The 23450-nt window shown below is 35.8% G+C and overlaps 1 protein-coding gene across 2 annotated transcripts; it reads right to left on the bottom strand.

The window, feature by feature from the left end:
* Nucleotides 1-1133: 1133 nt before the first annotated feature.
* FGL1 (fibrinogen like 1) lies at nt 1134-23450 on the bottom strand. 2 transcript variants are annotated; one of them, XM_032110178.1, is made up of 8 exons: nt 23299-23450; nt 18311-18384; nt 12959-13139; nt 10360-10519; nt 9539-9636; nt 8512-8600; nt 7721-7908; nt 1134-3906 (listed from the first exon to the last, which is right to left on the bottom strand). In XM_032110178.1, exons 2-8 carry the CDS (start codon nt 18374-18376, stop codon nt 3747-3749), a joined length of 942 nt encoding a protein of 313 aa, XP_031966069.1. In that variant the 5' UTR covers nt 18377-18384; nt 23299-23450; the 3' UTR covers nt 1134-3746. The 2 variants fall into 2 exon arrangements, with proteins under 2 accessions (XP_031966069.1, XP_031966068.1); XM_032110177.1 differs by lacking the exons at nt 18311-18384; nt 23299-23450 and adding an exon at nt 15618-15740.

The raw sequence follows: 23450 nt of genomic DNA on the forward strand, positions 1-23450 counted from the left end.
TACCAATTTCCCAATTCTCAGACCTGCTCTGAGGAAACACCAAGCATACTTATATTCATTTCAAAGTACTTCCTGGTTTTGAAGGCTCCATTTTTGCTTTCTAAGTTGACCACTTAATAAACAATTAAAAAAAAAAACCGAAACAGAAGTAAGTGGAAATTTTTCAAAATTTAGGTACAGAATACTTCCCTGGATACTTCTGCTCTCTCTTCCTGTTACAACTGCCAAAGAGAACCTACTACTGAAGGAAAATCTGCATTTTCATTCTTTTGTGCTAATGAGAAGTGAACTAAAGGAACGTGATAGGACTGTTCACAGACCTGGCAACCTGTGGTTCTAATCCCCTTTCTGGGTGTACCATTTCAAGAGCAAGAAGAAGTAGCTCTGACAGAACAAATGTTATACTGACAAAAGGCATTCAGGAATTGGTGTAAGGAGTAACAGTTTTGGGAATGGTGAGGAGAGGTAGCAAGACAGTGAGCTGAAGAGAAGAATCTCCAATGGAAAGCAGTAGGCTAGACTGCAGTACCTCAGCTCTATCAATGCATTCTAGATGTTCTAGGGAAAACAAATGCTGTAACATAAAAGGCTCTGTTACTGCTCATTTAATTCACCTGGGATTGTGGTTTCCATCTTTTAATCTCCAATATGTTGAGTAAATGCAAGAGCACAGACATAGAAATAAAATAGAAGAGTGTTTCCCTTGAACAGATACACAAAAATATATATTTTTGATTCCACATTGGTGGTAGAGATCATTATGTTCTTTATTAACATGACTGACAAAACATTTTCTCTGTTATTTCCTCAATTCTTATTCTTCTTCTGTTGGGTTATATGCTTTGTATGATATAGTATGTATTCATTTTCAGCTATTTGGGAATTATGTTCTGTCTAACACCAGAACAAATAAACTGGCCCGTGTTCTGCTATCTTGTAAGAACTATTTAGGACATGTTTGTACCTGCTGAGGAAATAAATTAATGTGAACAGGCAAGCCTGGCAGAGAAAAAAATTCTCTTCCATCATTGTGTCTTGTCTGGTAGCTATTAAAACTTCCCTTTTGAAAATAAATGGTTTGTTTATTTAAGAACAATTATATGACCATTTTGAATTACAACACTTTCACATGCTTTTCATGCGGCCAGACAGATTTATTGCACAAAGAAAGGCCATGGAAAAGTGGTGGAAATTAAATACAATATTTGCACATTGCTGACAGTATGCTAGATGCTTCCTTGTTCTGAACAGAATTCAGTCCAAATAAACATATAAATGCATTATAAATGTACAAAGATATATTTGATTCTTCTTCATTTTATGATTTCCAGTATAGAAAAGGAGTCAAATTTTACATCAGAATATCTCAAAAGCACCCTAACTCGGCCAAAAGATTTCATTAGTGTTCTTATAAATAAAGAGGATGGATTTATGCTGCAGTACATAGAAAAATTTATCGTAGATTTTATGAGCACAATCTGTACATTTTGAAAGGGGTTTTTTTGTGTGCTAAAGATCCAACTTTCCTGTTGATAAATCCTCCTTTTTATTTTGGTGGAATATGATCTGCCTTGACACTCTCCAAATTCATGAGTTAATCTTTCCATTTTCCTGTGAAAAACTAAAGATGTTTTTTCAATTTCTACATAGTGGCATTCTGGTTTTTTTCCAAATAATTAAAGCTTTCTCCTTTTAGGGTAGCAAAATAATTTTAAAATTATTATGGGAAATACTGTACTTATAACAGTTTTTTAAACTACTCCAAAACTTCCATCACATTATTAATAACCCATACCTACAGACATATGCATAGTTACATAGGAACCCATTTTAAGTTCTGTAATGAAATTGAATAAAAATACTTCATCAGATTTTCTGTTTTAATGTTGAATTTCTCTCTCTCTCTCTCTCTCTCCCCCTCCCTGCCCTGCCCCTCACCCCCCTTACACACACACACACATAGGGCGATAGGCCTTCCTCTCAGATACTGAATGTGATTTGGTGTAACTAATGAGAAAAGTTCAAAATAAGCAATTGTAGAGCTGTTCATTGGTTCTCTCATGCATGGGTACAGGGATGTGCTAAAGGCTAGAAATCTCTAGGACGGTATCAATTGATACATCAAGAAAAAGACTGGATTATCTAGAATACCTGCTATTATCACAAAAACAAGAGACCTTGAAACTTCTATACTGCAGATTTTCATCAGCAACATCCTCCCTCCCTTTTCTATGCAATTCTCTCAAGGATTCCTTACAAACTTTTGTTTCAGGAGGATGAAAATGGAAGGAAAAATTGCCATGCAGAGAGTTACCATTCAGCTGACCTGTGTTCACAGCAATGTAGTTATAAACTGACCTTTACCAAAACTTAGTTTCAATTATGTTGTGTGACTGAAAGTGGCTGCCTTGTTCAAAACTGTATTTGGATGGGGGAGAGAGAGTGGCAGTTCAACCACAAAAGCAAAATTATTTTAGGAAAGCAAGCTTAGGTCCATATTTTTTTTGAGGCCTTCATTTGCATCTGCCCAGCAGAAATGGACTACATTTCATTGGATAGCTTTCTCTAGAGAGTGTTCCTATCTTCTCCATGGCAGCAAGCACTAATCAGCAACTCTTGTTATTACTGGCTATTAGAGTCTATTGGAGTGCCAGGCACAAAAGCCAGGGGTAGGCAAAATCTCTCTTACCATCATTCTTGTACAAGAAAAATATGGATATGCAGCTTGAGATGGATAAAAGCCCACACAAGTACATAGAGCCTACACAAGTACATAGGAAAAGGAGAGGAAGTGACTGAACAGGACATTCAAATTCAGAGAGTTGTAAAGTCTAACAGACACAAAAACAAAGTAGAGATTTATAGTGTCAAGCACTAAGAACCTCTAAAATGACAGATTTTTGCTGCACATGAAATATACTTCCCTCTACACATGCCTTCTGTTCAAACGTTAACTCACACTAAAATTAGTTGCAGCTTTTGTTAAACTCCAAATGTCAGTATATTAAAGTCCTTTAAAAAATAATAAAAATAAAAGAAAGAAAGGCGTTATGGTTACCAAGAAGGAAAAATGCGTAATTACTGACCATCTAAAAATGTTAGACTGAAATGTTGTGACCAGCCCTAGATGCTTCAGCAAACAAGAGACAATCCACTTCTCTATGCTGGATTCAATTGATTGTATCCTGGTAGCACCCCTTCTCTTTCTTCTATTCTCTGCCTCATTCTTTAAACCTTTTATGTATGCTATGTACACAACACATGCAACCATTACATCAGAGGAATTTACAGGAAACTAATTTCTGAAGTCTTGGACCTTTCCAAAGCAGGTATATCCCATCCACTGAATAAACCTTATGCTTCTATTTGAGTAAGTTTTTTTATTGTAGTAAGTACAATTAATTTTCATTTTTGAGACTGCACAGTAACAATACTGTTGTTTTTAAGGGTGAAAGGATTTCTAGTTACTGTAAAGCCAAAAATTCTCCATCTTGATGAAGATGTCCTTATTCCTAGTTGAACACTTGCCTGTTTAAAAAAACACCTGGACCCATATTAGCATTAATATTCGTATTTAAAGGTTCATCAGCTATCTTGTCTTTTCACTTACATCTCATAAAACTACTTGTTGCAGAGGAATTTTTCAAAATGTATACATTAATAGATTGAGAAGTAAAAATCTGCCCATTTTAATTTGGAATGAATTTCCTAAAAGATTCATCAGGTGACTCATGTTAATAGAATATTTAAACAATATTACGTTCAAAGTCTGCAGGTCTGACCTTCATGACAACGGATTTTAGGGAATACCACCACCCATGCCAGGTGTACCAAACAATTCCGTTGTCTGTCTTGGCAGTGTAGGGACCTCCGTAGTACAAGCCATTAAGGTTGGCAGAGTGACACCTGGTGGGAAAATAAAGGCAAACAGCAATAAGGCCTCCTGCCGAAGAGTTTCAAGCATTTGTTATTTCTATGCGAGTCAAACATTTTGCCATGTTGATGCCAGCCTAGTTTGACAGATGCCTAAATTTGCATTTGTGGATTCTGTGTGCATCAACAACAGTGGTTTACTTAGGGCAGAACTGCAAATGTTTTTTGCTTCTTTTAAACAAAAGTGCTGCTTGTTCTTTCCATGTTTTCTGACATCATTAGTTCTTGGAGTTTTTCCTGCTAATCTGTTTCAGTGGAAAATTCTTTCAGAGTTGTTCAGCATGAATGACAGCAGGGCATACACCATACTCTGGGAAAGAAATACTGTTGCAGTTTTTTGTTATTCCAGAGTAGCCCCCCTTAAGTTTTCCAGTTACATCACATGGTATTTTGTATGACACAACCTGAATACCACCATCAGTTTGCCTATTCACCTATGGACTTCTATTTACAAATAGATGAATTCCGACAGCTAATTACACACATGTACCAATTCACTGGATCATCAGAGCTGGCATTTTATTTGACTTTACAAAGTTGAGGGTTTTTTGTTGTTTTTTAACAGACTGAGGCAGAAATGATGTTATAGTTTATTAAATACAGTAGTTGAAAGAAACAAAAAACCCTAGCAAAACCCAAAAGGCTTGAATAGGAACGAGCACAACCTGGATACTTCCTTGGTTTCTACGAGAAAGACGTTTAGATCTTTATGTGACCATATGGAGAGCAAACTGGCTGTTCCTTTTGCTGCACATTGTGATGAATCAGCTTGGTTTATCTGCCAGTTCAGTATTTCATTATAAATGCTGTTAATATCTAGCTGTTGAACACCATGATGATTCCAAAAGCAGACTTCAGAAAATATGCAAAGAGAAAACATTCCAAATGAACCTTATGAATATTGTTACTGGCAAATCTTAGTCTTTTTGGCTTTGCTTGCACTTCATTAACAAAGTTTTTGACAACAGAGATAAAAACTGTGATTAAAACCCCATAGCAAAATTCTCATCTACATTTATGCTTATTTATTGCTTACAATTTTTAAGGTCAGTTTTGATAATGTGTTAATTGAAAGCTTATAAATAGTGGACATCAAAAGTGAGTTTGTTTTTGAGAATGACAAACTTGTATCAGAGCTGGCATAATCTTTCCAATCATACAAATTCTGCAATAAGCAGGCACTCTGCCTACTTTGAATCAAAACACAGATTTCATTAAAAGAATCATAAGGAGGCACACTGTAATTTTGTCAACAGCAATACGAGCCAGTAAAAAGTCTTAATTAGTGCTGGGAAGCACAAATAGCGAAAATTACAGTATTCAGTATCCAAGTAGATGCTGTCTGAAGTAACTGTAAATACTAAATTAAAATATCTTTCTGGCATGTGATTATTGATATGATATTGTGAAAAATCATTCATTATTCACAAGTCAATAAATACCTTAAAGTTAGTCTGTGTTTCTCCTACCTATTCAATAGGCTAATATAAAGTTAAAAATACACTGCAGTAGTTTCAAAAGTACAATCAAGACTCAAATGTCCATGGATATTTTATCTGATTTATGTATTAACTGTGTGACAGATGTGGAGAAATGGGAGCTGGTTCCCTGAAGAGCCCGTTGAATTCTGTCTGGATTTACTGACTCCCCTGACCCCACATGAATATAGTTACGCCGTCTCTGGGATGACTGGTGAGGCAGGAAGCTTGAGTTAGTGATAGCTGTCCTAACAGATCCCTGCTACCATCCATACATGGTATAACTGAAAATGGGAATGCTGGGGGAGAATAAGCACATGTCCAACTAGAATTGTTCACTCTCACTACTTATGAACCTACTGAGCTTTGCAATGCCATGGGTGCTGGAAAGCTTATGACCTGCAGGTATTACCAGAGTGAACCCAGCTCCGTAGATTTTCATTCAAGATAAAAATCTCTGTTAGAGCTTTGCTTACAAAAGGGGCCATTTTTCTGCAGAAGTCCAGGACAACAAATGCTGAGCTGTAGCAAGACTGGTGGCTTTAACTACCTCCATGTGGCCTCACTTGTGTCACATCCCTTGGTTTTCATATTATCTGGGCTTTTCTGTATTTTATTAGTCCTGATAGCATAGAGCTGGCTATAAACAATTCCTTCATAGCTGGGAGCTCTTATACAAGCCAGCCAAGAGCACTAATTCCTTCTATATTTGCTAATCTGTGCATGACAAATACGTGTTTCTGAGTATTTCTCCTTTCTCTGCCAGTACTGTTCTTTTGAGTAGGACTTAGTGATACTGACATTTTCTGGTATTTCGCAGTTTTCAGTTTTGTGGTAGGCTTAACATTAAAAAGTCAATAACAAAGCAGTGAAATAACACTGTTCATAACTAATTTTCATTATCCAGCTAGACTGTCACTTTAAGAGCATGAGCTACACAACCATAATAAGAGCTAGTCTAGTAGGAGTCAGCTATCTTTAGAAGTTATGTAACACCAACTACAAGGTATAAATAACTGTCAAGTTCTGCTGTACAGCTGCTTTTGCAAAGCGGTCATTCTTTTGTCCAGATCAATCTAATGTTAAAAAAAATTTTTAAAAGGCAAAAAATGTATGCAGTGGTCTAAAAGTGAATAGTGATTCAGTCTTAATGAACTCCATGGTATGATATCAGCTTTATACGATTTGAGGTCCAGATACTTCTTTAAATCTACGAAAGTTCTGATACCATGGGAAAAGAATCTCCAACATAGTTGCCTTTCCCTTTTATATCTTAGCTTGCCCAAGAAATGCAAAAAAACCTTGTCTACATGTGACTTTTTCCATGTCTCAAACATTCTGCTGACTGGCTATCTACGCAAATACATTAAAATATATTAAAATAAGTAGTTAATTGTGAAACATTGAATTAATAGCTACATCATATCAGCTAAGGTGGTCACAGACTACTTACGAAAACAGAATTTGGCAAATGAGGAGTTAAAAAGAGAAACAAAGGATGACACAACAGAAACAATGGAGTTGATCCAGCCTGGCACCTCTTGCCAAGTGAACTGAGATCACAGAGAGTAGTATGCCTCCCTGAGCTGTATTTTAAATCTCCCTATTACATAGCTAGATTGCAGAGTTTCTTTTCATGGCTATATTTATCTAATTAATTACAGGAAAGAATATAGCTGATCTGTACAGGCTGTGCTAAGGCTACCAGTTTTATCCTTTCTTTTTGATTTGGTATATTGCATGTAAGTAGAATTTTAAAATTCTTTTATTGAACCCTATTTAAAAAAATCTTTCACTCAGTCCAGACATGCACACTGACAGAAACTGAGTGGACACATTACCATCTCCATTTAGAAAGGATAACAAGAGTGATATGCTGTGAAGTGAGGTGAAAAAAATGAGCCTTGATAACCTGGCACCAGTTTTGCTTGTCAGATATTTGCAGTGCTGCCACATCTGGTCTAGTGCAACACAGGAGAAATGCAAAAGCAAAGTACATCAGGGATATATCTGCAAACTCCACACGACCTACTTGTGTAAAAACTAGTCACCTCAGAGGGGCAGAATTATCTCCTCCTCACTGCCTGATATATGGCAAATACCATTATCACAGACCAGCTTGAGCTGCACAGTAGGTGCTGTCCCTTCTAAGGTGAGCCTCTGTCTAACCAGCACTGAGATCTCTGCTAGGGGACAAGGGCACACTGCAAATAAATAAACAATCCCAATCTATCTTCTACCATATGTTATTATTTTATGAATACACATGGAGCAGAATGGTTGACAGTACCCATATAAAATAAAAATACCTGTTAAACCACCAGCCAGCCTTTTCCTCTTCAGCACAGTTCCCTTCATAGTTGTCATTATCCCTGTCTCTAGTACTGAATTTCATTCCTCGATGATCAGCCCACCATTTTATTTCAGGATGAAATCCACCAGTAAGGGAATCACCAGCTGTACCAGAGTATTCACCACAACTCATCTCATAAGAATGCTAATAAAAAATGTGAAGAAAGGAGAAAAAAAAGAAATTCCAATATGTCTTTAGCCCTTAGCATGTCCGAGAGCGAAACCACAAAGAAGAACCTAATCAGTTCCATTTGCTGCTATTTTTATGCTAAGAAATGACATGCCACTTAAACATTGTGTACTGAATAATGAAAGGCTGTAAAGATGCTTAACGGGGATAAAATTTATCATTAACCTTATGTACAAATGACCTAATAAAGACAGTGTTAGGGCTAGTTGGCAGTATACATTAACAAATCAGAACATCTTGTACCATTATTGTTGGTAGTGTCAACAAAAATAGAAAAACTGCTTTTATCCATGTCTGCTAAACCAATTGATTCATATATCTTACAGAAAGTGTGAAATTAATGTACCAAAGGAAACCACTTTTATTAGTGGTTATATTATTAGGTATTTGAAATTTATAAGCATGTGTAAGAAAGAAAATATAAGGTTCTACACAAACTTCTACACAAACTTTTCTGACATAAAGTTTCTTTATGGAACTTAGAAAACCTTTATGTCTATTGTTTGTCTAGAGAATCCACATTTTCATTAAAACTCTAGTCATTTAATATTTTATTACCTCTTCTCCTGCAACTCTGAATCTTGCATACTGTGCAAAACGCCGTTCTCCTTCAAAATCAGTTAGATCAATTCTTAAAGTATAATTCCCTTAAAACAAAAATACAAATTATTTTAGTTAAACTAGCCTATCTCACTACTTTTCAGACTGGGACATTATAGTAGAAGATTAAAAGAAAATGTTTTTATCATGAATCTCTATCACCTCAGCATATTTTATGGGTTTTGTCTTCTTTCTTTACGCATATTAAAGCATATATTGCTATTCTTTGCCTTTATTCACCTGAGTCAGCTTAGAAAATGTTAGAATTATTCCAATACAGATTTTCAAACATAGGGAAAAAAAATGTAAAAAAAGATGGCCTTACAAGTTTTACATTTTAGTAAGATATTTGAGGTGGTAATGAAAGCATACTGAAAATTGATCAATAAATGGTCACCTGTGAAAATTAGATTTTTATACTCTGAAAATAAATTAGTTATACTAGGATCACATCCTGGTGGTACTGATTTCCATGTGATTTAGCTGGCTAAGCCAGTGGATAAGTTTTGTATCTGCAGCATTCTACAACAAAGCAGAAGTTAGCTTACATTGAGTGACTATTAGAAAGATGGAAATAACTTTCTACTACGGGCCTAATCAACAGGACTGGCCTAGAATTACTTTCATGTAACAGCCCACACAGCTAAAAAGCCCTGACTAAATGTCTTGGTACAGCATATACATCACACTGGACTGTTAGTGATGCTGATGGAAAACAGATAGAGACAATTATTTTAAGGTAGACTCCTGTCTCCTGTTCCCCGTTTCACAGGGGCTCTCGGTGTGCTGGTGGCCTAAGGACAGTTTTGAACCTTTTGTTAGAAAACATACATTCAAATGTGTTTTTTCCTGAAACTGAGAGAAGCCCATGCAGACTAACAACAGAACTCAGGATTTATGGTAACAAAAAGGGAAAACAAAAAAATGGCCTGGAAAGAGGGAAGAAACAGAAACAATAAGACTATTGTTGCAATACAAATCTTACCTTGATTAGTCAAATAATGAAGATTTTTGTTTCCAAGCCAAAATTCACCATTCTTCAAAACAAAATTTCCAAAGCCATTTTCATAGTCAGCCCAGACTCTGAAAAGGGTATAAATTACTAATTTATCAAAAAAGCAAGTTTGTTTGGATGTTTTATTATACCATTTTAGATCACAGAATATCTCAAACTGGAAGGAACCTCAGGAGGCAAGCTAGTCCAGCGTCATCTCAAACCAGAGTCAGCCTTGAGATCAGACCAGGTTGTTCAGGGCTTGTCCGTTCAGATCTTGAAACTTCCAAGGATGGAGACTGCACATTCTCTTTGGGCAACCTGCTGAGTCTTTCAAGAATTAAAAATGTTTCTCCTTATATCCAGTACAGACCTCTCTTGTTTCAACTTACATACTTTGTTTATCATCCTCCCACTAGACACATCTGTAAAGAACATTTTTACTCAAAGAACTCTCATATTGCTTGCTTTTTTTTACTTTTTAGATTTTTACTAATTGCAAAAGACAAGCTAGTCCTTTACTGTCATTAAGACTCCTTGCTCCAACAGTTGTTAATGCATTTGACATTGAAGTGTCCTCATGTCAAGTGCACAAGTTGTCAGAAAAAGATTTGAAAGGATTCTCACAGAAGGCACCCAGAACCAGAAGTATATCTCATGGGGAAGCTGTCCCACAGAATAACAATTCCTCCCTTTTATCTGGGGTAACAACTTACTCATATACTTCTAAAGTTCAGATTTAACTTAGCTCCATCCGGTTTAATGTTTCTTCACTTTGTTTCCAGTTTTAATTACCAAGTCAAATTACCTACCTATCAAAATTCTGGCTGCCATCAGAACGTCTCTGAAACACAGTCCAACCACCTCCTTCAGACATGTCACAGAACGCAAGGAATTCTGTCGGACTCTGGATTGGTTTTATTTTATAAAATCCATTTTGCTTATGGCCTTCATTGTAGATTTCTGCACAGTCTGTTCACAAAACATTAATTGGACACAACATTTTTAGTCCTGTACTTACTGGCAAAATCAGAAATCAAGTCAATAACAGTAATCAAGTTATGATATGTAAAAGTCATATATGAACCACACTAATAAAATGAAATGTCTCTGCAAACACATTTCTTTGACTTTTGGGCATGTTTTTGGTACTTGTGTTGCTTTAAAACTTTGCTGGGCTGTAATTATTCTGATATATCTTTGAAATAATATCTTCCCACCATGAAATATTATAATTTTTGTTTCTACTTGACTAGCAAAATAATTCCTCTGTTTTAAGTGGTGTCACTTTTAATTTACAGTGGTATCATCCACATTAGAATCCCATTAAAACCATAAAATTATATGTAAAACACACAGTAACCTTTAAAAACAAACATGTACTTCTACATCCAGAAAGTTCACAGAAGTGCCAGAAACAAAAGTATGGAATCTCCAGTGTTATAAACAGAAACAATTGCGAGGCCTGATTCTCCCGTTCCTTCTACCAAATAGGTGCAAAAATATACAGAAGACTACACCCAAAAAGTGCAGTATATGTGTAAAATGATACCACTTTGACTTGGTACCATTCACAGTCTGGTCTCCATTGCTGTTGATGAATGTAATTTACAACAATAACAAAGTTCAGAGCTCATGGAAATATTACAGCAATGTAATTGTATAGTCTTATATTTCTTCCTCTAGGAATTAAGAAACGAAAGGAGTTTTTTGTTTATATATAATCTACCATCAAGCAGTCATACAGAAAAGATGTATAATTTTCAGCATTTCTGTTTTTCCTGGCTGAGGTAGAGCTGATTAACTTAAAGGAATTCTCTGAGTTGGCTGAACTTCCAGGCCTGGTTGGAACTTTATGGACTATTATATTTCTTTTCAGTGAAAGTGTCAGTGAAGATTAGACATAGAAAATAAACACTTTATACTGAAAAAAAATAGCTATGCCAGAATTTGAATAAACTCTAATAGAAAACATCATTTAAATAACAGCTAAGTTGTCTTTCTACAGAATGTGTGACTGGCTTAGACAAAATAGCTTTTCTTGTCCATTAATTTCTTAGTAAGTTAGCAAAACACAAGCATATCTTAATTTTTAGCAGGTGTATATAGTGTGGAATTTCCTTCTCACTATCTAACTCAAATTATCCAGCTCTGTTGATATTAAAATGCTACAGCAGTTTGGGAAAATAATGCAGTGTGAATACGGAAAGGCATTTTCCAAGCTGTCAAGAAAGTGGAAAAGTAATGGGAGAAAGAATCATCAGAAATGGGAACAAGTTGGATCTGTTTTTTAGAATAACATTGTAAAATAATAAATTGAGGCATGTGCTAAGAAAGGACAAATACCTTTCAGAGAAATGTGGGTTTAATAATCTTTTCCAGTAACAAATGAGTCAGACCTAATAATAAAAATAAAATGTTCCAGGATGCTGATTACATAAGTACACCACTAAAATGGAAAGTCAGATTTACAACTGCTTTTAATATCATTTTAATGGTGTTTTATTATATTTGATACCTTGGGATCAAATGTTATATATATTAGTACTTCTTCCAGCAGCATAAGCACTACGAGTATATTCAAACAAGGCTATTAAAAATAATAGTAAGACTTTCTAGCAGTGGACAGCTCGAAACAAACACCGTCTAGAAGTCAGACTCCTAAATTGTATTTTCAATCCAACTATTGTTTTGGATGGTGTTTTATTATATTAAGAGTATGGGCCTCCCTGCAGCTTCTACAAGCCTTCCACGGTAGAGGGAGTGGATCACCACCAGAATGCTGGTGAAATTACAAAAACAACTTTAAACCAGTATTTTAAAAACTGTGATGTCATAAGCTGAATCCAGCTCAGTCAAAATGGTGCAATATAGGAGTATTATTAATGTTAGATGCAGATGGCATTATGCCAGGCTTATGTGTGTAAATATGGATGTCTCAGGGACTTTACAAATTGGAACAAAGTCAGTGTGTGCTTGTAACCCAGGCAACCATTTGAACGTATGAATGTGAACTAACCCTGTTAGTTCTTTTTGAGATTGTTAGAACTTCTGACATTAGTCAAAGAACGGTGTTTAGAAATCTGTAACTCCTGATTAACATTTTGTAAATGTCTATTATTGGCTTTTATCTGTTGTATTGCTGATATTTATGCTTAATTTATTGTCCACTGACTGTTTTTGAATTATGTACTATTAATAAATCAGTAAACTTCTTAAATCCATATTTGATTTCTACCATCTGACATTAACAATTTTTCCCTGCACAGCAGGTCCAGGTAAAAGCACTGTGTTTTAAACAAACATTCTACGATGAGGTTGTAAAACAATAACTCAATAGGCCCAATTGTGCTAAAGCTTCTGGGTATCATTACAATGAATGGAAATGAAAAGAATAGCTTCATTTCTAACCTGAATACTGTCTTTTTCCTCCCAAGTCAATGACACTGTTTTCATCTTCTCTGTCACTGTACTGAACCTCTTTCTTCTCTAAGAGCTGTATAATTTTTAACTGCTGCTGTTTCACACGGTGTTCCAGAAGCCTCACTTGGCCCTGAAGTTGTATCTGCTCTTGAAAACATTTCTGTAAATTCTAGAGAGGAAAACATATCTTATTGTAAAATCAACAAATTTTTTGTGATACTTAACATGTGACACAAAAGAGCCAACTAACCAAGCCATAAATAAAATTTAATTTGAATAAAACATTTTGGTCACAATTTCCTACAGACATGTTGACTTCCATCTCTGTTGCTACCTTGTTTAAAATTATTTCCTATATTACTGCATATAATATACAAAACATACATATTATGCACACTTTGCAAAAAGACCTTTGCTTTAGTGCTACCAGTTCTAAATGAAAACACGCATCTGGGACTTTGAGGAAAAACACTGTAGTACAGGCCCCATCAGAAGGATGGCTTATCCTCTATCATCTTCCATGCACAGAGATTTTCTATCCAGTGAAGCCTGCTACTAACATTGTGAAGGTTCTAAAGAGTTTTAAAGAAATGCAATCCACATGGATATGTTTTCAACTTCATTGCGCATTTTTCAAATGCTTTTAAATGACACACTTCTTATGATAAGAATCCTAACATTGCCAACATAAATATTGTTAAGTTTTAAGCTCATTTTTGGCATGCTGAAATAGTCCCTAAGAAGTTATGAATATGCATGAAAAATAAAAGTCAAAACAAAAGTTAAAGTCAATGTTGTGCTGTGACTTGTGTACTTAATTTTGCCATGCAGAGTGGGTGAGAAATGTGGCAATTCTGATACAGTGATACCTAGCACTCACTTGAGCCTCAAGAGCTGGAATAGCTGATCCAAATTCCGACATGCTGAATGCATGCTGAGCAATAAATAATTGGTTTTAAATTAAAGACTATGGTAAAACAGCCAAAGTGAACAGAACCTGATCTAGAGAGCTTAAATTAAAATAGTCTGTATGGTTTAAAATAGATATTGAATAAATTTGATTTCAGTGTGAGGGAGAAAAGCCTTTGGAAACATGACACAGGTTTTGCATCAGTAACACTGCAATTTTACATGAGCAGAGTTTAGTTGCTGTGGTGCTTGTAAAAGAGCACAACTAACACTGTAAAGGCAAAATCAAAGGGTGACCTTCTGGAAATCTGACATGTAAGATCAAATTTGCAGTAGTTCTAAATTGGTGCTACCTTATTCATAGGGAACATTATTTACAGGTAGACCTGCGATATTTGCCATCCATATGGAAGAATTGATATCTCAGAACATTGCCTTATCACACCAAGCTATAGAAATGTCTTCAATAGCATACTGCTGTGCACAGTGAGGCACACCTTAGTGGTGTCTGCACACTTTCATTTGCACCAAGCTCAGGCTTCACCCCCTGTCCATTAACACTCCCAGCAAAATATTCCACTTGTCTGCAATATTTAGTTACACTCAAAAATTTGATCATAAGACTGTGCAGAACAATCCTGAACACAGACTCTGCCTTAAGTATTACTGAAGTGTATCAGAGACTTGCTTTAATCCGTACTTAGCTGCAATCTAATATACATGGTGAAATAAAAGCATGGGGAAAAAAATATACACATATGTGGCATAACTAGTCAGTTTGTCAGCGACCTATTGGAGAGGGAAAGGTTCAGCGGGCTGCTTTTGGGCCGCCCAGTGGGGCTGCTCGGCCCACTGTGCGTGTGCAGCGCTGAGCCTCGTGCTGGCCAAGGAGCTGCGGGGGAACCATGGTGACTCTTGGTCACAAGGGGATGCTGGAAGGCCAGAGGCACATTTCCCAAACACCTTTTTTAGAGGGACACAGCAGCCCATGACCCAGTAGTATCCCGGAAGTCCTATCTTATTTAAGAACCTTCCCTTGAAAATCTTTTCCGGTTGCTGACAGCTGTATTGATACTATATGAGATGCCCAGCATATCATCCTTTTCTTCTAGCAGGAAACAAGAGAAGAAAATAGCTAAAATATATGGAGATACAAAGTTGCTACAGTGGCTAAGAGGGATGTTATTTGACTATACGAACTGGTAAACGTGGGACATGTTGCCTATTACAAAGAAAAGATGCACTATTTATTGTACAGCCTTTCCAGGGTGGTTGTCTCAATTGTATCTGCAGCTTCATACAAATCCTTTACAAAAGTTGAATTTTCTATTCAGTGGGAATGAATTCAATGGGAGATTCAGAAGAGGCTTCCTTGACAGGTGTCTGCAAATTGTCATTCTAGTCCTGTATGAATACAGAAAATTAGAGGACTGCAGAGCTTTAGAGAGAGAGAAAGAGATGCACAGGTGGATTGAGAAAGAGTGAATAAATTTTAGAAGTATTGAAAAAGTATTTCCAGGCTTGCCCTGATCAGCTAATGCTAACTATAAAAGAAAAGCTGTCCAAAAAATCCCATGTTCCCAGTCAGATCAAATATTTATTCTAATCATACTAAGTTCAGAGTGATAAAGAAGCCACCATGCCACAGTTACCGGTTTTACTGAGAAAGTTAGCCTGTATCAGTCTTAACTCAGTACTCACAACCTTGAAGAACATGGTAAAATGCAACAGGAGAGACCTGGAAATGGTGGCTCCCGTTGCCAGGCCCTTGTAATTGCATAGACAAGACGTCAGGTGGGGAACCTCTCTGACACATGGCCAGATCTGAGCCACAAAGTGCTTCCATTCTGGAAAGAGCAAGAGACGGTGCATTTGAGGAGAGGCAGCTACAGGCAGCTATGTGTGTTGCTTTCAGGTGCAGCAGAAATGCATCTATCAGTTCCCCTTTTCATACTGCTAAAAACAATTCTCCTACTGTGATTAAATTATATACTACAAGTATAGAACTTCTGAAAAAATATTACCTTACCTTAGAAAAACTTGGTATTTAAATTCAGTATGACACCACTTCATATATCACAATAAAAGATCCTTTCCTTTGAACCAAATTAAACACAAGCCTGTAACAGGCTGTGTCTCTATTATTCTTAAACTTGCATTTTAAATCCATCTTTTGTTACTGCTTACTTAAAAATTAGGAATCAATTCATAAAAGTGAAAAACTAACTATGAGCTGATTCTCATCTACTTTACAGACACACTCATGATAGGGTGAACAGCAATATATCTACATTACACATAGCAATTTCTGATTTAAAAGGTTTTAAGCTCTCAGTGACAGTAAATTAGAAGTGACAATCAAGACATCGCTAGCCATAGTGAAAAAGTGCAGCATAAGGAAAAAAAAAAGATTGAGCAGAAATAAAATTTTGAAAGTAACCTACATACGAAAAGTACTGGTATGTGATACTTTCCTTTCTCTCCCTGACTTCAGCCTTCTCAGTGATGTCTCTCTCTGTCAACTCCAGACAAATCCCATTAGACTTTACTGCTGAACAGAAAAACCACTGTTCTCATATTTGGAATTCCATGTCTATTTTTTCCATGGGACAATCACAAGGTAACTGTAACTTCAGTTGGATCAATGAGGCTTTTAGATCTTCAGTTTACAAGATTGAATTGACATTCTTTCAATGTGCTGCTACACTTTTTTTCCACAGGATAACCCTTTTAAAATCATTGGAGTTAAACCAATGCACAGCTGAAGTAATATAGAAGCAAAATGTAAATTAGGGTCATAAGTCAGCAGCTAAAACATATTGCTATTCCATCTGTTAGATATGGACCAAAGTTAAACCATTACAATGTTGAAACACTCAACAAAATGTGAATTTTACTGTGACTCTGTCCAGTGTACTGTGGTGCCCACTGATTGAAACCAGACTGAACACAACCTGTTCTGTCTGTTTCAGTGAAGTAACTGTTTGCACTGCACATTGAGAAGCAATTATCTAACAACTGCTGACAGCTCTGCTCTTGGGCACACAGTCCCACATTTAAGCAGCTGCTGCAATTAATGTGCATTCACTTTCATTATTGTGTGAATTATTTAGCAGCTAGTGACCTTTCACTAAAATTATTGCTATAAATTAGACTCGGAATACTTTATGAAAACTATGAAAAGACAAAGTTTTTACTTGTGGTGCTATTTCCTATACTTTTTAGAACACAAACTACCTCCAAAATATCTCTATATTGAGATTAGTGTTTTAATGAGATTAAAAGGTGAAAACTTTGAGATTAAGTTCAGTATATTCCTAGTTCTTACTCAGAGGGTCAGTTAAAGTCCACAATATTCTAAATGAAAAATAATAATTAAAAAATAAGTAAATGCATTTAACTGTAATGCCTCATTTCTCAGTAGGCCTCTGCAGAAATTAGTAATACTTTTTTCCACTGAGCAGAAGTGATTACAGAGTCAGGTGCTTCCCATTCAGCCTCTATAAAGCTACTTATCTGAACAAAAGTTTTCTATAAGGTAATATAAGCCACAAACAATAGTTCTGAATTCCTCAACCACTTCTACCTAGGCAATTATGAATCAAGAATTAAATCCCTTTAGGCTTCTGCTATTTAGGACCTGAATATCAAACTAATAAGGACAGCCATGGCATGCAGTGCAGGGTTGGTGAGGCTAGAGGTATGTGATTTTGTTAGGGTTTTTGTTGGAGAAACAGAATATATATAGGAGAGGCTTTTGGGAACTTGAATTGAAGGAGCTTTGATCATTGTGTCTGAGGGTGAATTATAATGTAGTTACATGGAAAGAAGTAAGAATATAAAGTTACGGATCTTGTTTGAGAAAAAGTTATATGGCAAGTGGACAAGGTGGAAAAGGACAGAAACATTCTGCATACCAAGTGTCAGTGACCAGAAATACCACTGCTGCAGCCACCACTTCAGGAGTTCCTGGGCTTTGCCTTTCTCTTAGTATGCTGCTCAAAACAACAGGTGTTATTCTGAGTTACCATTACCCCTGAATGGTAGTATAAACATCTTGTGTGCCTTCAGTACGATGTGCCTCCATACACTATATGGTATCTTTTTTAGGAAAGAATTATAGATTATTTCATATCAGATACAGTCACAAACTGACTGGATTTCTTTCTTCAGTGCCATTGCCTAGTGATTTATCTTCCGTTGTAAATTTATGCATTTGTTTCCTCTTTCCTTATTGGAAACTTGTCCCCGCTGAACACCATTTGAAGCTATTTCCTCATTCCTTCATTTTTTTATGAATTCTAATCTTTTCCATCAAAGGTTCTGCCATCTCGTGTAGAGATTGTGAGCACTATGGAGGGCACGTGCATTGTGAACACTATGCAGTATTTAGAAGAAACTCTATTAAAAAAATTAATTACTAGAACTTACAGAGCTGCCAATGACATCCATCAAGCTGGCTGCAAGGACAAAATCAATCATTATCAAAATCTTCATTTTGAAAGCTGTGAAGTAGAGGAACAAAGGAAATACTAGTTAACTTCAACATAAAAACTAAAATTTGCACTTGACATCTTAAATCTTATTCAAAAGAGTCTATTTAACCTGTAATTCTTTTCTTAAAATTTGTAAATATAATGTATATGCAGGATTCATTACAAATGTCTAAAATAGTCTGATAAAATACAACTCCAAAAGCCAGTAAAATGAGAATTTATCCTTTTAGGCCACTTTGTATTAGAGGTCTCCATGTATTTTAGGACAGCTATTAAAGATTCAAACTCACATATTTTATTTTCAAGACAAAAGCAAAAACATTTTAAAACAAACTGAAAAACAGGGAAATATTCCTTGTTGGTCCTTTAAATTTGTGAGAAAGCTCTCTGTCATAGACAAGTACTTAAAATCTGAATTGGTCTAGTTGTCTTTGAACTACAGATTTGTGCAACTTTTGTGCACCAGGACAGGATCAAGACAATTTTACTGTTATAGAGTAATTTGGGGGAAAAATCCAAAATAGTTATCAGCTTTTATTCTAATGGTGACAAGGATGACATCTTTAAACTGATAGCTATGGATACTTTGTACTGTACGACCCATAGCATTTTAAATCCCATTGTTTCATATGAAAATTAATTTATAGGCCAAGCCAATCACCACTGTATCTCACTGCCTTGCAAACATTAGCTGATAGAACTTCAAAAATTTTTTGTGAGACAGATGTGTGCTTTTCACAGACAAACCAAGGCCTCCAATCAATAAAATATTTACGTAGATTATACATAAACCTATTCTGAATTAATTAGTTAAACTGCTGCAAGCTATCAACTGAGGAATCTTTCTTTTTCTTTTGTAACTACAAATATTTTCATTTAGCATATGCTAACACCTATTTAAACCAGAATATGCTTCCACTCTGCTTTTCCTACCATAGAGTTATTAAGGAAAAGATCTCCAAGATCATTGAGTTGAACCATTAACTTAACACTGACAGGTCCACCACTAAACCATGTCCCTATGCACCACATCTGCATTTCTTGAATGCTTCCAGGGATGGTGACACATTAAAGCATTTGTGGTTAGACAAAGTGTAATGCCTATAATAGAGATTAATGATTTGATACCAGCATGTGCTTATTGATACACCAACTTTACGAAAATTTCCACTCATGTTTCTACAGAAATTGATATAAAACATTAGTAGGACTTTGGCAGACGGTGCTTTTTACTGTACAAAGATAAGCAAGGTGCTGATGAGAAGTATGTTTTTAAGTTCGTGTAAAACTGGACAAGTCCAACTGTATTTTCACCCATCTCTTAAAACTTCATGCAAGATGAGAAATTACAGCCTAGACAAATCTCAGATTTCAACAGCTACCTATAAGATACTTACGATGCTTTTTAAAATTACAGTTATTTAAGTAACTTAAATTACAAAATTGGTTTGGTGTTTGTTTGGGTTTTTTTACTTCTAAGGTTTGCTGGTTTGAAAGCATCGTATCTGAAAGCATAGTATCTGAAAGCATAGAGTTTTGAGGCCCAAGTATATCTGCATAAAGCTCATTATCTCACTTCTTGCACAGGACTGATGCAGACACAAAATGTTGAGGGTACTCTGTACCTACTGACCCATGTTACAGGAGCTCAGAAGTCTTTTAAAACATTTTGGACACATACAGCATCTATCACTAAGCTGCAAAGCACTGTATAAGCTGATGTCTGTATCTGAGGATTCCAAAGGAATCCATTAAAAATTACCTATAAAATGCTTCTTGAGTAAAAATGTGAACTGAAAATCTTAGGCTAAGTTATTTCTATGCCATAAACTTCCTGAATTTAAAAGTGTAAATTGTCCTTCATGCTAACCAAATAAATGTTACACCATTTGAATTAGAAACTTTACTAGAATTCAGTGCAAGTTCTGATTTTGTTTGAAGTGGTAAATCCTATGAACTACAGGCTTAAAAAATGGGTGGTGGTGTGTGTGTGAGGAATCTGCAAGAATTGCCTGGCAATGAATCTGTTATTTAAATGTCAGAGGTTTCTGCCATGATTAAACATGCACTTTCACCTTACAACACTAGTAATTATAGCTATTGCAGTCCCTTCTGTTTTGAAAGCAGCTGTTGCCATCTGTTGGGATGACACTGTCTGTGACAGGAGTGACCAAAGAGTACATTAGCTGTCTGGACAGCCTGCAAAAGATATGTCTCTGATAACTGCTGTCCTGACTCCTTGCATACTTTAAATATGTTTTCTAGGAGAGAAGGGACTTTATTTTTTTCACTGGAAGATTCATATTTCATACATTCTACTTCACCCCTGTTATTTTAATTATGAAAGCACAGTATCCTCCCTCACATTAGTCTTAGTATTGGAACTGTTCTATTATGATTTCACTGACTGTGAATGCCTGAATACCACAATCATTCTCAAAAAAAATCAATCTTAAATGGATTGCACAGCTTTACAACTCCAGTATTCTTCTTCTTGTTGAAAAGACTATCAAGTAAATCTTGCATACTGTTCAGAGAAATTTTTGCTAGTAAAAAAAAAAAAAAAATAGAAGACTATGAGCCACAATCAAGGCAGGTAAGTCCCTTACAGCATGTATGAGCTGCTACGAGCAAGCTGCACAAAAAGAATGAATAGCTGAGAATTGTAGAGTGTGTGCAGTTGGTTTACTTTGTCATCTTTAGATGAAGTCACCTTTCTATTTAAGGATGCCTCTTTCTAAAGAATGTTCCTCTTGTGGGAAACTTCATAAGGGCTGCACTTGGAAGACACCTTAGCATGTCAGCTTTAATGCTGAATTAAAACATGCTCAAAAGACATAACAAAATATAATAATAGTCTCATAAATTTCTAAATTTGATGATTTAAATACATTGGTGAAGATATTTTAATCCTCTAGTTTCATTTTTAAGAAAGCAAGCTGGACAGTAAACTCAAGATGGAGTATTGATCCTGTAGTCACTCAAAATATAAGCTCACTATGAATGTCAGACAAGAGGCTTATAAAGAGGGAGAAACTGAGAGCTCCATTTGGCAGATCTACCGGTCAGAAACAAGAAGACACAAGGTAAAAAAAAACCACAGAGGGCCCTCTAGTGGGATAAGGGAAACCAAAATCTTTATGCCACTGTCCTCCAAAAAAAGGGAGAAAGTCAAAAAGAATAGGAAGAGACATGAAAACTCAAGCTCTGAAAGAAAATGGGCAACTTAAAAGCATTTCTCTTCTTCTGCCCAGCAGGTAGACCCAGAGAAGGCAGAGGACAATCAGCAGTGCTGGTCCTGGACCTTGTACCTTTAAGCCAGTTTCTCAGCAGGCATAAACTCCTGTAGTTTGTCTATCTCACAGTTGCAGTGACATGAGATTCACTGAGTGGTCAACCTTCCAGTGACAAGAAAAGTGGTAAATAGGGTCAAGCCCCTTACATGTTCAAAGCACTTTGACACTCCACCCAAATCATCAGGTTCAGACATGCAATTACTGTGGGTAACTTTTTACGTAGTTACCCACGTTTCTAAGAAAAGTTTCAGTAGATGTTGTATTAGTAACAGTTCTCTTAAGGTGCACATCCATGGCCTTCAGTCACATGGAAACCTAAAGTTCAGTTCACGGGAAGCTTAACATCTTGCTCTAGGAAGACTCCTTTGAAAGTCAGTTTCTTAAACTAATTTCTTCAGGCCTTTAAATATTTACCCTTGTTATATAGCTATTTGCTGACAACACACAATTGAATAAAATACTTCGCCCAAAAAACCTGCAAAATGTTACAAATTTTCATCCGTCACCAATGAACCCAAAGAGTTAAGAAGTATTGAGAGACTTCCAAGACTTTTTTTATAACACCTGTGTTGATTTAACAAAAAGAAAAATCCACACGAATTTGTACAGGGGATATGCCTTTCCAGGAAAATCTTAATCTCAGACAGTAGACATGTGGATTAATTATCACACATCATGCTAGAGTGAGAAAAACTTGGTGTTACATTTTCAAGTTGAAACACAAGCCCTTAATGGTTAGCTGAAAAAACAAATCATTACTTTCTGTTTTAAAGAAATGAAGTTTGAGTGCAACTCTTGTGAAACCTTGAAATTTTACCCCTGGGGTTACTCACTTACTATTCCAAGATTACACCTGGAATATGCATTGTACAGTCGTGCAGAAATTTTTCTCCAAAGCTTTGGAATCCAAATTCCAGAAAGACATCTTTTTTCTTCTCTGTGCCTGGGCTTTCTTTAAAGGATACACAGACAATCAATCCTATATTCAAATTTCCCCTGAATTTTATGTTTTTTCCAAGTCTTTAAATAACAAATTACTAAGTAGATTTGATGACATTAAAGAAGTTCTGTGTTATGAAAATTTTGAACCATTAGAATGTTCTTATATTTTTGAATTTAAGAGATAGCAAACTAGATGGAATACAGATGCCCGTTTCTGTTGGCACAATGTCAATATAACTTGAATTGCTAATAAATACAATAATATTAAGAGAGAATCTGCTGAAAGGATAGAAAATGACTGGAAGGTTTTTTGTTTGCTTTCTTAAAATTCGAATGATTAAACTCATGCACAGATTTTGCTTTTTTTAAATTTGGTGGTGTTACAAAAATTGCCCTGTTTTCCTCATCTGAAAAATAATTCATGATTTTATTTACTTTTAGGTTCTAAAAGCAGCCTTGTTCATACAGCCACATAGTAATACAAATTTAGAAACTGCAGATTTGAATATTGGGTTTATTAACTACCTAGAAATGCAGGAAAATATCTAGATCCTGGTAAAACATTCATACATCATTATCAACACTGCACCAGTTATATGGCCTTCAAAAACAAATTGCTTTTAAGCTATAACTATAGAAATTAGCCAAACTTCTTTCTTCCCTCATAGGTACCTTAAATGTTTACCTTTAACTTCTGGACAGAACTCAAAGTTGTTAAATCTTCTTAAGCTGATGCAAAAATTCCAGAGCCCTTCCCAAGCTGCGATTGTTTTTGCTATTAAATTCTGCAGAGTTGAGGCTTACATCTGCTATGAGTCACTGGGCTGGAATGTTCCT

Source organism: Corvus moneduloides, chromosome 5 (assembly GCF_009650955.1).
Source record: "Corvus moneduloides isolate bCorMon1 chromosome 5, bCorMon1.pri, whole genome shotgun sequence".
Lineage (NCBI taxonomy): Eukaryota > Metazoa > Chordata > Aves > Passeriformes > Corvidae > Corvus > Corvus moneduloides.